The 16,071-nt window shown below is 49.7% G+C and overlaps 1 protein-coding gene and 1 long non-coding RNA gene across 21 annotated transcripts; one reads left to right on the top strand and one right to left on the bottom strand.

Annotated features, from left to right (window-relative positions):
• Positions 1-1,721: 1,721 nt before the first annotated feature.
• On the bottom strand, positions 1,722-14,680 carry CES3 (carboxylesterase 3). 20 transcript variants are annotated; one of them, XM_069550031.1, is made up of 14 exons: positions 14,455-14,680; positions 13,163-13,367; positions 12,920-13,058; positions 12,635-12,768; positions 12,015-12,168; positions 11,803-11,907; positions 10,823-10,924; positions 10,328-10,465; positions 5,212-5,292; positions 3,781-3,928; positions 2,742-2,891; positions 2,511-2,589; positions 2,203-2,399; positions 1,722-2,080 (listed from the first exon to the last, which is right to left on the bottom strand). In XM_069550031.1, the coding sequence occupies exons 1-13, from the start codon at positions 14,534-14,536 to the stop codon at positions 2,204-2,206; spliced, it is 1,713 nt and encodes a 570-aa protein (XP_069406132.1). In that variant the 5' UTR covers positions 14,537-14,680; the 3' UTR covers positions 1,722-2,080; position 2,203. The 20 variants fall into 20 exon arrangements, with proteins under 20 accessions (XP_069406132.1, XP_069406134.1, XP_069406141.1 ...); XM_069550033.1 differs by having other exon boundaries at positions 3,781-3,892; XM_069550040.1 differs by having other exon boundaries at positions 12,924-13,058; positions 14,455-14,600.
• LOC138418597 (uncharacterized) lies at positions 12,486-14,121 on the top strand. Its single transcript, XR_011248656.1, has 2 exons — positions 12,486-12,786; positions 13,046-14,121. It is a non-coding gene; the product is annotated as an uncharacterized lncRNA (long non-coding RNA).
• Positions 14,681-16,071: the final 1,391 nt, after the last annotated feature.

The following is a 16,071-nucleotide window of genomic DNA, read 5'->3' as shown; positions in this document are numbered from 1 at the left end:
CCTTCCCTGTCCCCCAAGTCAGGCCGGTCTATGCCTCCCTGTTCCTACAGCCCTTTGTGTCTCCAGTAACACACTATGGAATTGGAGCCTGTTTACCTGTCAGACTCTCTTACCAGCAGCTTGTGGGGACATAGGGATGAGAACAAGAAGCCTTCAATGCTGTGTAAAGAGCTTGAACTTGCCTCAAGGGAAGCAGGGAGCTTTAGAGTAGCCGAGCAGCACGGTTTGGAACCTCTCTGGTTTATGACTCTTTTCTGCCCCAAATGGACTTCCCAAAACAGAACTTCCCAGGTGGCACAAGTGGTAAAGACTCCTCCTGCCAATGCAGGAGACACAAGAGACATGGGTTTGATCCCTGGGTCGGGAAGATCCCCTGGAGGAGGGCATGGCAACCCACTGCAATATTCTTGCCTGGAGAACCCCATGGACAAAGGAACGTGGAAAGCTACAGTCCATGGGGTTACAAAGAGTTGGACATGATTAAAACGACTTAGCATGCGTGCACAAAACAGAACTGGTCTTAACTGCAAGTAGTTTCCATTCACTCAGCAGCAGCCAGGAACTTAGTCTGACTGAGGAAGGGTGTATGTGGGACCAGAGTTGGTGGGATGAGATAGTGGGAGGAGGGGAAGTCATTGTGTTTGTATTAAAATCCAGATGTCTCAAGGGAAGGGTATATTGATCCTCAAAACCAAACAAAAGAAAGAAACGTGTGCCCCACTCAAAAACCTCCGGCTGCTTTTCGCCTGTTGTTGCCTGAGAGGGCAGACCTTGTCTTCTCTCTGTGACAGCAGCCTGACTGATGCGCTAGTCCAGACACCCACCCCCAGCCTGTTCTCCCACGTCCTGGTGGTGCTCCGAGAACTGTGCCACCCCAGAAGTCAGTCTCCCCCAGCTGGAGGGAAAGGAAAGAGCCCAGGCAGGCCATAAGCGGGCGAGGTACTAGGGCTGGGAAGCTTGCATCTCACTTCCAAGGGTCAGGGCCCTGGCCCTGCTGGACTCTGCTCTGTCTTGTGCAAGGGCCAAGACTGGGCAGCATGGACACAGGGACCTCCCCCAGCCGTAGCCAGAGGCCTCTGAGATCCGTTGTCCGCTGGATCCCCTGAGGCCTCAGGACCCACCCTCTCCAACTCCAGGTCTCTGCCACCAGAGTCCACCTACCCTTCTGATCAGAGAGGACAACATTTGTCCAGAACTAAGCAGAGCTTTGGTGCCTAAAGGGCCTGGGTTCACATGCAACAGTCCCCATCCTCATACTTTGTCAGTCTCTCACTCAGCGAGCATCATTTGACCCCAGGTCCTGCCTGATGCTAGTATGGGAGGTGCAGAGTGGGGTCAGGCTGATTTCCACTCCCAGAGAGCTTCTGGGAGGGGAAGAGGAACACTGACCCCGACAGTGCCAGCCTAGAGTGGAATACACTGTCATGGACAGAGCCCGGGCCAGGCCCAGAGAAGGCAAGGAAGACTTTCCGGAGGAGGATCCTCTGGGGAGCTTGAGGTATGAGCTGGAACTTTCCATGGAGCAAGTGGGAAGAGGGGAAAGTTTGGGCAAAATCCCCCTAGATGAGAAGCACGCAACATTTCACAGGAGTCACAGAGAGACTGATGCTCTAATGCAGCGAGCAGTGCCCGACATTTTCGGCACCAGGGACTGGTTTTGTAGAAGACAATTTTTCCATCGACTGGGGAGGAGGGAATGGTTTCAGGATGAATCAAGTGCATTACATTTATTGTGCAGTTTATTTCTATTATTATGACATCAGCCCCACCTCAGATCATCAGACACTAGCTCCTGGAGGTTGGGGACCCCTGCTTTAAGAGACATGACTGCCCGTCAGCCTGGTTTGAGTTAAAGTCTCTTAGTAGAGAGAGAGGGCTTCCTAGATGGCACTAGAGGTAAAAAAAAAAAAAACAAAAAAAAAAACAAAAAAAACCCTCCCCATGCAGGAGATGTAAGAGACCCCAGTTCGATCCTTGAGTCTGGAAGATCCCCTGGAGGAAGGCGTGACAACCCGCTCCAGTATTCTTGCCTGGAGAATCCCAGGGACAGAGGAGCCTGGCGGGCTACAGTCCATGGGGGCTGCAAAAGAGACACAACTGAAGCGATTTAGCACACAGCACAGCAGGGAGAGGAGGAGGCTGCCCGCCTGGGATGTGGCCACCCCTAGGGCTGAGTTCCAGCCCAGAAGGCTCAGGGCTTGCCTCAGAGTTCCTCCTGGACCTTCCTGCCCTTCTGCTTCTGCTGCCTCTGCCCGAACTTGGTGGGAAGTATCTCTGCCCAGAGCTGCATTCGGGCCTCCCTTGGCTTCTGGTTGACCCGAGGCATCAGGCTGATTTCCAGGTATTTCTCCTCATGGTTGAATGGTGGCCAAAGAGGCAGCCCCTTGCCATTGGGGTCCCTGAGTGGGAGGAATGAATGAATGAAGACCAAGGCCTCCTGTATTGCTGCCAGGCAGGCAGCTCTAAGTAGTCCTAGGCCCAAAGCCAGGCAGGCCTGTTTGCTTACTCACCCTGTCCAGGCAAAGTTGGTCCACTGGGCCATCATGGTGAGGCTCAGTTGCTGCTCCTCCTCCGTGGCTTCTGGAAAGGCTGTGGGAAGGACAGACTTGGATCAGGTTCAGGTGGGTCCTGAAGGAGACTCCAGGGTCCCTTATGCTGACCTGAGAACTCTGTTTCTGCAAGTCCCTCTCCTCCCCTGGGGGAGCCAGAAACCTAAGGATCACTGGTCCGTCCATCCTCACCCAACATGGAGCTCTCATCCGTGAGGAAAGGACCGCCGAACATGAAGGTCAACTCAGCCCCATGATCAGCCCGCACCCAGGCTGGCTTGATCTTCGCAAAAGAACTGGGTCGATGCTGGAACTCATAGAAGAAGAAGGAGACCCCAGAATCTGTGGAGAGAGGGCTGGATGAGAGATGGTCACCCACAGCCTGATCAAACTTATGGGTTAGATTATTATGCATTATGGTTGCCATTTTATTTCTTTAAATTTTTATTTATTTGGCTGCACCAAATCTTGTTGTGGCATGTAGGATCGTTAGTTCCCCCTGACCAGGGATTGAACCCAGGTCCCCTGCATTGGGAGCCTGGAATTTTAGCCACTGGACCATCAGGGAAGCCCCTCCTATAGCCATTTTAGAAATGAGAAAATGAGCCCAGAAGGATTATGTATCTGCCCAAGGGGTCACAAAGACAGGAACCTGGAATTGTTCTAGGACTGTGTTAGGGTTAGGCACGAGAGAGGTCCGCAGTCTCCAGGATTGAATGCCTGATGATCTGGAGGTGATATCATAATAAATAGAAATAAAGTGTATAATAAATAGAAATAAAGTGTACAATAAATGTAATGTGCTTGAGTCATCCTGAAACCATCACCCTCCCACTCCTGGTCTGTGGAAAAATTGTCTTCCATGAAAACAGTCCCTGGCGCCAAAAAGGTTGGGGACTGCTGAGCCATGAAGCTTGGAAGGAAGCAAGACTTTTCTCCCAAGAGGAAGGCTGAGAGCAGAAAAAATCACTCATGAGTCAACTGAATCCCAGAGAATTGGTGATAAGCCCTGCTGAGTGACCTCTGACAGGGCACTGCACCTCTCTGTGCTTTGGTTTTCTCCTCTACAGAGTGTCCTGCCAGAGTCACCTCTCACTGCTGTGACACTGCATCCCAGAGAGGAAGTGGTGAGTGGGGGGAGCAGTGGAGGGAGAGGCTGTGTCACCCGTGATAGCTCAGGTCCTGGGCTCAAGTGGGAAGGGTGGGACAGGTCAGACAGTGATAGGCTTACCTTGGAGGTCTCTTGCAAATTGCAACATGGGGAAGGTTATGATAATGTCACTTAGCAATTCCTGGAAGGCTTCTCGCTTGGCTTGTCCATCTGACCTGCTGCCTAGGTATTCCTGTATGATGGTGGGCATCACCTCAGTGGGCACATCCTGGGGCGAGAGATCTTGTCAGATCCCACAGCCATGGCAGACCCTTCCAAGAGGTCCTGCATCCTCCTGTCTGGTGTTTTTCATGTCCCAGGGCTTTTGTGGCAGGAGGCTATCCACCTCCCTTCCTTGGGGGTTCTAGATGATGTCTGGGTGGGAAGAGGTCAAATCTGGAGTTAAATGCTAGCTCTGCAATCACTGCTTGGCTGTGTGACCTCAGACAGGTTGCTGGACATCTCTGAAAGTCAGTTCCTCCCTGTAAGGTGGTTTGGCAGCCTATGTGAATCACAGAGTTCTAGCCTAGAGCAGGCACTCAGTTGAAGTTAACTAGGAAGTTAGTGGAAGAATGAATCATGGGACTTCCTCACAGCTCCAGAGAGCAGTGATGAGGTTGTGTGAGTGAGGAGGAATCTAGGGAGTCTCAAAGGAAGGAAATGTACATTGATTGAGCACCTCCTGGATACCAGCTCCCTGGGAGACTCTTCCAATACAGCATCCAGTATCTTTCTTAAACAGCTCACATGGATGGGAAGTAGCATCCCTATTTATGAGTGAAAAAATGGAAGGTTAACTGTGGACAAGCAGCCAGGGTCAGGATTTGACCGCAGCTCCACCAGGTTTCGGGCATCCCAGGAGGTGCTAGTGGTAAAGAACCTGCCTGCCAATTCAGGAGACTTAAGAGACACGAATTCGAACCCTGGATCAGGAAGATCCCCTGGAGGAGGGCATGGCACCCACTCCAGTATTCTTGCCTGGAGGATCCCAGGGACAGAGGAGCCTAGCGGGCTATAGTCCATAGGGTTGCAAAGAGTTGGACACGACTGAAGCGACTTAGCACGCACGCACCACCTGGTTTCAGGTCTGACAGTGCCATCTTAAGCTCTGGAATCAGATGACTGGCACAAGCTCTGCCTCTGCCCTTTACCCACCACGAAGCCTTGAGCCTCAGTTTCCTCATCTGTAACAAGGATAATGAAAGTCCCTGCTTCGCAAAGTTGTAATGAGGATTGGAGGATTTGAATGCCTGTCCTAGTGCTCAGCACAGCACAGCTCCTGGCAGAGAGTGTGTGCTCATTATGGGTAGTCTGTGATGAAAATGATGTGGTGATGATCTTCCTTTGAGAACCATGTTGTGTCATGTCCAAGGGGATTCCTAGACAGAACTAAAATCCAACAGTTGCCCCCCAGGCTTGGTGGCAGGTAGGTAGCTGGGTGTTGGAGGGTAAGGGGTAGAGACTGTGTTGGGTTCGGCCCCACTGGACTACTCTTTCCTGCCTTTTTCTCACCATATTGGTCAAGTAGGGCCTCAGGATGGCCAGCATGTCCTCCAGGCTCAGTTGATCCATCTTATCCAGGAAACCCCAGCCCTGTGGAGACACCAAGGCCCTCTCAGTGCAGCCTCATCACAGCCCATGCTCCTCACCCTCACCTTCCCAGTCAACTCCCGGCTTGGAGCAGGCCAGTGTTCACAGCCCTGTGATCATGAGCTCATTATGGAGCTGAGTGTGGCCAAACCCACTAGCCTGAAGACCTCCCTAAAAATAAAATTCTAATTTAGGAGGGAGGGAAAAACACCAAATACAACAAGCAAGTGGTTAGCAGCAGTCTCGGAATTTGTTCAATATTTTCATAGAATAACATCAAGACCCCCAGGTCCTGTAGCAGGGGTTACAAAGAAAGTTCAAATGTTGTCTTTAAAATTAAACATTGACTTTAGGAACTTCTCTGGTGGTCTGGTGACTAAGACTTTGTGTTTTCCATGCAGGGGGCCTGGGTTCGATTCCTGGTCAGGGAACCCACATGCTGCAACTAAGAGTTCGCATGGGGCAACTAAGACCTGACACAGCCAAATAAATAATAAACATAAAATAAATAAATATTTTAGAAAAATGTTGGCTTTGCATGTTACAGTTTTTAAAGCTTGGTTTCTGGTTTAAGTCCCAGCTCCGCTACTTACTAGGTGCATAACATGAACCAGTTACTTAAACTGTCTATGTCACAGTTTCTTAATCTGTAAGTGAGTAAGAGTCGCTCAGTCATGTCTGACTCTTTGCGACCCCATGAACTGCATAAGTCCATGGAATTCTCCAGGCCAGAATGCTGGACTGGGTAACCTTTCCCTTCTCTAGGGGATCTTCCCAACCCAGGGATCGAACCCAGGTCTCCCGCATTTCAGGCGAATTCTTTACCACCTGAGCCACAAGGGGAGCCCAAGAGTACTGAGCTATGAGGGAAGCCCCTCTTAATCTGTAAAAGGAGTGACAATATCTTGCCTCATGGGATTGCTATGAGGACTGGGTCAATGCATAAAGGTCTTGACAGAGTAAGCAGGATAGAAAGGTTAAAGTTATTAAAGTTATTTTCATGGCTCCCAGACTCTTGGCTAATCTTTATAGCAACGGGAACAAAAAATTCACAGGTAAACAAACACAAAAAGTGTATACCCAAGGGGAGACGTTAATCTTCACTAGGAATTATGGTACGAAAGGCCACAGAAGCTAAAGTAGCAAAACTTTTTAAACAGTTTTTCTACAAGATCAGTATACCAATTGCTCCTATACACTAGCAATGAACAATCTGAAGGTGACATGAAGAAAACAATTCCATTTACAATAGCATTGAAAAGAACAAAATACTTAGGAATAAATTTAATAAGGGAAGTACAAGACTGTACATTAAACATGAGAAGACATAACTGAGAGAAATTAAAGAAGCCTTAACTAAATGCGAAGATGTTCCATGTTCATGGATTGGAAGACTTACTATTGTTAAAATGACAGTACTTCCCAAATTGCACTAGAGATTCAGTGCGATCCAATCAGAATCTCAGTTACTTTTTTTTCTTTTCAGGAATGGACAAGCCGACCACAATTCACATGGGAATGCAAGGGACTCAGAATAGCTAAACAATTATTATGGACTGATTGTGTCTCCACATAAATATATGTGGAGTCATAATCCCCAGTACCTCAGAATGTGATCTTATGTAAAGATGAGGCCATTAGTCAAATTCAGATGATTACAGAGGTAATCATTAGGGTGGGCTGTAGTCTACTATCAGCTTCCCTGATGGCTCAGTGGGTAAAGAATCTGCCTGCAATGCAGGAGACACAAGAGTCACATGTTCAGTCCCTGAGTCAGGAAAATCCCCTGGAGAAGGAAATGGCAACCTACTCCAGTACTCTTTCCTGGGAAATCCTATGGATAGAGGAGCTGGCGGGCTACAGTCTGTGGGGTCACAAAGAGTCAGATGCGACTGAGCGCAGAGCACTGTCTAGTATGTCTGGTGTCCTTGTAAAAGGGGGATATTTAGACATAGAGGTAGATGGGTCAGAGGGAAAGCCAGAGAGAGAACGCCATCTATAAGCCAAGGGATGCACGAGGCCAGCGGGAACATTAAAAAGAGGCGTGGATTCTCTCTCACAACACTCAGAAGGAGCCAATCTTGCTAACATCTTGATTTCAGACTTGTAGCCTCTAGGACTGTGAGACACTTAATGTCTATTGTTTAAGCCACTCAGATTGTGGTTCTTTGTTATGGCAACTCTGACAAAATAATACAGCAATCTTGAAAAAGAAGAACAGAGTTGAGGAATTCACACTTCCCAATTTTAAAATTTACTATAATACTGCTGTAATCAAGATACTATGGCAGTGGCATAAGGATAAATTAATGGAGTAGAATTCAAAGTCCAGAAATAAACTCCTTCATTCATGACCAGCTGATTTTCAATAAGGGCACCAAGACAGTTTAATAAGAAAAGAACAGTTTTTTTTCAACAAATCATGAAGGGACAAGAAGATACCACATGCAAAAGAGCCCTAACTCACACCATATACAAAAATTAACTTGAAATGAATCTAGACCTAAATATAACAGCTAAAACTATAAAATTCTGAGAAGTAATCATAGAGGTAAATCTTTATGACCTTGGATTTAGCAATGATTTCTTAGGCATGACAAAAAAAAACAGGGCAAGCAACAGAAGAACAGATAAACTTCATCATTTTTTTTAATTGTGTGGCAAAGGATACTGTCAACAATGTGAAAATACAATCCACAGAATGGGAAAAATATTTGAAAATCATATATCTGATAAGGGACATCTATCTGGAATATATGAAAAATTTTACAACTCAACAATAAAAAGTCAAATAATTCAATTTAAAAATGGGCAAAACAGAAGACAGTTCTCCAAAGGAAATATTAAAATGGCTGATAAGCACATGAAAAGATGTTCACCATTTTAGTCACTAGGGAAGTGCAACTCAAAACCACAATGAGATACCACTTCACACCCACTGGGATGACTACAATCAAAACAAAAGATATTAACAAGCATTGGCAAGGATGTGGAGTAATTGAAATCCTTACACACTGGTGGTGGGAATTTAAAGTGGTGCAGCTACTTTGAAAAATAGTTCAGCAGTTCCTGAAATGATTAAGCATAGACTTACTCCAGGACCCACTGGTTCCATCCCTGAGTATATAAGCAAGACCAATTAAGGCATATGTTTGCACAAAAACTGGTACACGAACGTTCATAGTAGGGGGATCCATAAGAGCCATAAACGTGGAAACAACTGTCTATCAGCTGATGAATGGATAAACAAATGTGGTGTATCCATACACTGAACTATTCAGCCATAAAAAAGAGGGAAGTACTGATATCCACTAAAACATAGATGGCCCTTGAAAACCTTATATTAGGTGAAAGAAGTCAGACACAAAACCCCACATATTGTATGATTCTATGTCCAGAAGAGGCAAATCCATAGATTTGACAGAAAGTAGATCAGACACAGAAAGCAGATTCGTGGTTGCCAAGTGCTGGGGTGGGGACCATGGGGAGGAATGGGAAGTGACAGCTAAATGGGTATGGGCTTCTTTCTGCGTGATGGTGAAGCAAATGTTCTGGAATAAGATATGGTGATGGCTGCACAGCTTTGTGAGTATACTAAGAACCACTGAATTGTACACTTTAAAGAGGTAACTTTTATGCTATGTAAATTATATTTTTTTAAAGTTGACATTTAAAAAATTGTGCTCTGCAAATGCTGGTAAGGTTGCAAGAAAGCTTGTAGACTCCAGGGACTTTACTGGTGGTCAAGTGGTTAGGACTTTGTGCTTCCACCGCAAGGGGCCTGGGTTTGATTCCTAGTCGGGGAACTAAGATCCTGCAGGCCTCACAGCAGTAAAACAAAATGAAAAAACAAACAAACAAAAAACCTGTAGACATTGCTGGTGGCAGTTTGAATCAGTGAAGTAATTTGAGAAAGTGCGGTACCGATAGCAACATGTAAGAAGTGGAGAAGTTTCCATTAGGAATACAGATTACTTTCCATGGCTAAAGCTTTCACCGTGGATACTTAGTAAACATCTAGTTACTGAAAATGTTATGGTTGTGCTCCTATGGACAGTGGAGGGAACACCTGCACTTTGACGGGGTAAGCAGCCCTCTGAGTCACCAACTCTGAGAAATATCTTCAGCTACAAAGTCCTGGGCACAGCGTTCCACAACAGACAGGTTTGCCTGTGTTTTGGGAGCCAGCCAAGTCGGCTCTCTGTCACTGTTAACACTCACAACTCAATGTTGCAAGTGTAGGGGCAAGGCTGCCTACCAGAGTCCAGGGCACTGTTTCCCCTTAACACTCTTCTGCTATTACACACACACACACACACACACACACACACACCTGGACTGTAAGCTCCTACAAACTTCAGTGAGTATCAACATTGCTTAAGGCTTTCCTCTAACAAGCACCCAAATGTCCCCCTGGGGATTAAATCCAAGGGATTTAATCAGAGGACAAAAGCTGTGGACATGAAGACGTTCACTGCAATAACAGCTTCAGTGATTAAAGTGAGAAGCTGCTGAAGCGATGAAATGAAGGAAAATTATGAGACGACCCTTTCTTTGTGGAAGGTTTTGCAGGCATTAAATTCATTCATTGTGAAGATGGGTGGAAGAGTGAGAATGAAATATGAGAAGATGCCTAGAACGAAGGTATGATGGTGACACTCTGTATGGGGTGTTCTGTGCACCTGAAAAGGACGGGAAGGCATGTGGGCCATGATGTCTCCCAGTGACTTGACTTTGTCAGAAACCTGGGAATCTCAGGGGGTTGGTCTCTCAGGTACAGAGTCACACAAACTAGTCTCATAGAGTCCAACTTATAAACCAGACACCAAGGCAGGAATATGCCATGGATCAATACTGCCTAGAAAGTACAAAAATGTGGTCCCTAAGGAGGAAATATTTGCTTTGAGAAAATGAAACTGGGTCAGCCTCTGCTTTCTCACCTATGAGACAGAAGGGTCTGAGCTCACAGCACATGGAGATGATGTCGGGGTGGGAGAGAACCACGTGGGGCAGGGAGGACCTTGAAGGGCACACTCACCCTGGGGATGAGCCAGCCAAACTCGTGGTTGTTGACACCGAAGAGGAAGGGCACAGAGGGGAACTGCCTCTCCCTCAGGAGCTCCTCAGCGCTCTTGGGAAAGAAGGTGCCATCGATGTTGTACGAAGCTATTTTTTTCTGCAGGAGAAAACAAAGCAGAGAGCCTCCCAGTCAGGCCCTCAACAGATGGGACCCTAGAGATCCCTTGGCTGCCTGCCTGGGTGGCTGAGCCTTAAGCAGAAGAGAGGGGATGAGATCACCAAGGCGAGAAGACTGGAGGGAGTCAGGAGACCAGGCCCATGATGCTTCTAAGCCATCTTCTTTGCTAGAAGACCCTCAGGACTGGGGTGGCCCCCCTCTTCATGCCCCCAGACCCTTCACCTCCCTGGTAGCTGCCTCACCCCTCACTGCTGATTGCCCCTCTGCTCCTGCAGGCACTGGACAGAACCCCCTCTGAGTCACTGCCCACTGCCATTCCCCAAGAAGTGAGCATACCGACTTGTAGGCGAGGATCATCTCCTCGCTTGTCTTCTGCCGAAGGCACTGCACCATCTCAGCCGAGGAGTCAGAGTTGCAAGACAAGGAGTCTGCGAGGGACTGGGGACAGACAAAAGTGTCTTGATTCCCTCTCATCCATCATTGCCCTCTGCCTTCCACAGAGAGAGGACGAATTTGTAGGAGAAACGGGGCAATGATGTGAGACAGGACCTTGTCACTGGCCAGAGATCTACCACCAACTCAGATAAGCTCTACTTGCCCACCAGCTTGGGTGGTCCTCAGGCACCCCGTGTGTCCCCCATCACGTCATTACTGTCCTTATCTGTGTGTGTGTGTGTGTGTCTGGGTCCCCTCTACCCCTGTGAGAATGGTGTCATTATCTAATTAACTCTAGTCCCAGAGTCAGTCGGCTCAAAAAAGTTTGGTGGAGTAAAGGAAGGAGGTGATGCTAGTTGTAAAGAACTTGTCTGCCAGCGCAGGAGATGTGAGAGACATGGGTTTGATCCCTAAGTCTGGGAAGATCCCCTGGAGGAGGGTGCGGCAACCAACTCCAGTATTCTTGCCTGGAGACCGCCATGGACAGAGGAGCCTGGCGGGCTACCATCCACAGGGCCTCAAAGGGTTGGACACAACTGAAGTGATTTAGTATGCAGGCACGCAAGGAAAGCAGAGAGGGTTTAGGTGGGGAGGGAGTCATGTGTGCACTACTCTGGCAGGGAGGGGACCATGGTTGGTGCTGAGGCTGGAGCAGGGTCAGGTAGCCCATGAGGCTGGAGGGATGGCTTCCGGGACCATGTCACACCCTAGGATCTCTGATGGTTTTCCCTGAGTTCTCACTGGTCGTGGGCTTCCTTCAGCCTAGTGTGTCCCTCTCTGCCAGCAAGGAGCTGGCTACTGGTAACACCTCCACCCTGGGACTCCAAGAGCAAGCATAGGGCAAGGTGTACAAGGGGTGAGAGAGTGAAAGAAATGCAGACCTGAGCCAGGAGCCAGGGGTCAGGATTCAGTAACCCCGGCATGGTGATGATTCCACTCTGTGCTATAGCTCTGTGGAACAGCCCTGCAGCCAGCGGGGACAGGACCTGGGGGCAGCGTGGAGGACAGGTGGCTGTCAGAGGAGGGCAGAAGATCTGGGAAGTCTGGGACCGCAGGAGATACCATTGTTGGCTCCCTCCCTGGGGTGACTCACCAGGGCAGAGACTACAGAGGCCCCGCTGGATTCACCAAAGATGGTGACAGAGTTGAAGTCACCCCCAAAGGGGGTGATGTTTCCCTGCACCCAGCGCAGAGCAGCCACGGCGTCGAGGAAGCCCCAGTTGCCAGGAGCATGCTTGTCCCCAGTGCTGGCGATTGGGTGGGGCAGTGGTTAGGGGCGGCTGGATCCCCTGACAGATCTTCCTCAGCCTCTGAAGTTTTGCTCTGAATCAGCCCCTGGGATGCCCCACCTTCCCTTGCTCCTCAGTCGGGCCTGGCTATGAGCGATACCTGGTAGCCAGATGCCCAGTATGTGGGATGGGTGGGCCTGGCTGGGCAACCTGCCAGCTTTGGCTCTCCAGCGGCTTCTGGAATGTGTTGTTCTTTGACCCTACAGACTCTGTTGACCCACAGGCCAGGAGCCAAAGTCTTGTGCCCAAAGGCCCAAGTCCCACTGTCAAACCCTGGCTTTGGCTGAGCCCCGCCCCCAAGGGGGTGGAGCCTCAGCTGAGTCTTCTCTGCCCAGCACCCTGCGTGCCTGGGACCCGGTCTTGCTTCGAGCCGGGGACCCCCACCCTGCGCAGTCACTGCCCTCCACCAGGCCTGCTGCCTCACCTGAAAAAGCCAAGGAAGCCCAGGCGGTACTGGACTGTGACCACGACCACGTCCCCGTAGGCGGCCAGGGCAGACCCATCGTGGGCGGTGGCGGTGCCAGTCACGAGAGAGCCCCCGTGGAACCACACCATGACCTGCAGAGACAGCCGTGGGTCAGTGACCGCGGCTGCCCATTGACTGGCTCAGGGCATTCTGGGGACTCCTGGAGCGCTTTCGGAGCGGGGGTGGGGAGGGGTCAGGCCTGGCCGTGCTGGCTGGGTGGACAGGGCCCTCTAGGCAGCTCACTGGCCTTCCTGCCCCCGAGGGGGCCTCAGCCGGGCTGTATATGTTGAGGATCAGGCAGTCCTCCGAAATGGGGAAGGTCTGGTGCTTTCCGTCCAGCGTAAATCTGCTGTTGTTCATTCTCTCCAGATCCTGCAGGCACCTGTGGCGGAGGAGGAGCCCGAGGGCCAGGGGGTCAGCCCCACCAGCCCAGGTAGCTGGACCCCTGCCACCTCCCTGCCTGCCCGCCTCCGCGGGGCTACTCACATGGCGTGGGCCCTACTGGCATCTCGCACATCTTCCCAAGACTCCGCCGGGCGCGGAGCCGAGAACCGGTGGGGCCCCAGGGGCGGCTGGGCGAATGGGATGCCCAAGAAGACGTTCACAAGACGGTCTGTGCCCTTCACGCCCACCTGCCGGCCTCGCACACGGCCCAGGGGTGTGTCCACTTCAGGCTGAGTGACCCCCGGCCCTGAGGGCAGGACAGAGGGGCTGTGGGGGAGTGTGCTTGGGGTGGCAGATGGACCTGCTGGTCTGCTCTCCGAGCACCTCCTCTGCCAGGCCGGGTTCTGAGCACTCTGATGAACTGCCCCAGCCTGCCTGTGCAATGGGTCTTGTGACTACCCCCTAAATCCTCTCCCCACGTCTCCTCCAAGTTGAGTCAGTTCCCCCTAGTGAACAAGCTAAACCACCCTGAGACCCACAGACCTGCCATGTGGGCAGTGGGTAGTCGGCTTGGGCCGACTTTAGCACTTGCCCTCTCTTAACTCTCACCTGCTGAATAAGGTGTGACAACCTTATCTTTTTGTATTTTCTCTTCTGATATTTTGACATCTAGCTCGCTGGCTCTGCCCTCCCAGGGCTAGCCAGTTCTTAGAGATGGTAAACCACTCACTGAGACATGTGCCCTTCACAGTCGATCCAGAGGCCATGCCCCTGGCCACCGCCACCTCTGGGCACCCTCGTACTCCTGGCAACTAAGCACCTGTCCTAATCAATGCAAGGCCAGGTCCCAGACATCTAGGGACAGCCCCATGCCCCAGAACCTACTGAAACCATTCCAATGAGCTAACCCAGACCTACACTGCCTGTCTTACCTGTTCCTCCCACAGGAAACAACAATGAAAGCTCTCATCCACATCCCTCCCCACCCTGTTCATTTCCTCTGCCTCCTGAGGGACCCTGTTTCTAGGGAATGGCAAGTAAACTTTTTCTCATGATAATCATTTCTATGTCTGTGTCTTACTGATTAAATGAAATCCTAGGAACTCTTAAAAACATGACAAATTGCACTTAAAAATGGTCAAAATGGTAAATTTTATGTTTTTTATATTTTATCATAATAAAAAAAGAGATGGGTAGCATTACCTGGATGGTTGCCCCTGCCCAGAGAGGATGTTCAACCCTTGGCATTCTGGTGAACAACTGAACAGAACAGAGGGCTCCTTCTCTGAGCAGGCTGCCCACTTCCCTGTCCCTACCCCACTCTTGCCCCCTCCTCCAAGTCCTCCCACCAACCCAGAAGCTCCACCTCTTCAGGCCCCGTGGGTGTGTCTTACCAGTGTCTGTAGCAGAGAATGGCAGGAGCAGACAGGCTACACAGACCAGGACCCCGGACCCAGTTCTCACCACTGTGCCCATGCTTCTTACTCACACTCAACTGTGGGCAGAAGTGGTGGAAGGTGGAACAATGTCCCTGCCCTTTAGCACAGCCAATCTCTAAACCGTTGTTAGGAAAGCCTAATCAGACCGCCCCCACCTGACTGGTGGCCAGTCCAAAGACCCAGAGTCTAGCACCCAGGTTGGGGGAGGAGGGAGGTGGGGCTGGGAGAGCAGCCCTGCCAGTAGGAGCCTGGGTGATATGACAGCCTTAGGCAGGGGAAGTTCTGGGTTCAAGTTCCAGCCCTCCTGACACCAAGACTTCTAGGACACTTTGTACACTCACTGCAAGACACACATATCACCACTTGAGCGAGTAGTGGACGTGACCCTGGTGCCAGTCCTGCTCTGAGTGAGCCAGCTCACCGGGGTGGGGGCCACTGTCTGGTCCTACCTGCTGGAGGGGCACCTGAGCTCTGCAGCAGGGTAGAGGGAACTGGGGTTGATGCCCCCTTTTTTTAAAAAAAAAAGTATTTATTTATTTTTGGCTGCATCAGGTCTTTGTTGTGCAAGCAAGACCTCCCAGCTCAGGAGTTGGGGGCGCTCAGGCTAAGATCCCTGGAGGTATGTGGGATCTTAGTTCCCCCACCAGGGATTGAACCCTCATCTCCCTCATTGGAAGGCAGACTTTTAACCACTGGACCACCAGAAGTCCCTTTTTTTTTCTCTTTAAATCAAGTCTTCCCTTGTAGCTCAGTTGGTAAAGAATCTGCCTGCAAGGCAGGAGACCTGGGTTTGATTCCTGGCTTGGGAAGATACCCTGAAGAAGGTAATGGCAACCCACTCCACTATTCTTGCCTGGAGAATCCCAAGGATGGAGGAGCCTGGCAGGCTACACAGTTTATGGAGTCTCAAGAGTCGGACACGACTTAGCGACTAAACCACCACAAAATTCATATTACAATGAACCATTATAAAGTGTACAATTCAGTGGCATTTAGTATATTTGTGATTTCGTGCAGTCTCTCTAGTTACAAAATTCTTTCATTACCCCAGCAATATATCCTACCCATTAAACAGTCACTCTCCATTCCCGCCCTTACCCCCTCACCTTCCATACCAACACCCCCATCCCCTGATGAGCTGATAACCATTAATCTGCTCTCTAACTCCAGAGATTTACCTATCCTGGATGTATCACATTAAAGCAATCATATGATATGTGACATTTAGTGTCTGGCTTCTCTCCCTCAGCATGATGTTTTGGAGTTTCATCTAAGGTGTAGCACATATCAGTACTTACATTTTATGGTCAAATAATATTTCACTGTGGGTGTACCAACAGTTTTTCTATCCATTCATTCATTGAAGGGCATTTGGGTTGTTCCCTCCTTTTGACTCTTATGAATTACACTGTTGTAAACATTTGTTTATGAGTTCCTGTGTGGTCCTATGTTTTCATTTCTCTTGGCTGTAGAGCTAGGAATGGAACTGTTGGTCATATGGTAATTCTGTGTTTAATGTTTTGAAAAAAAGACAGGCTCTTTTCCATGGTGGTTGGATGATGCCTTGGGCCT

The sequence above is a fragment of the Ovis canadensis genome, chromosome 14, assembly GCF_042477335.2.
Source record: "Ovis canadensis isolate MfBH-ARS-UI-01 breed Bighorn chromosome 14, ARS-UI_OviCan_v2, whole genome shotgun sequence".
In the NCBI taxonomy this organism is placed as follows: domain Eukaryota; kingdom Metazoa; phylum Chordata; class Mammalia; order Artiodactyla; family Bovidae; genus Ovis; species Ovis canadensis.
Note: the sequence above shows the minus strand (reverse complement) of the source record. Positions and strands in the feature narration are given on the sequence as shown.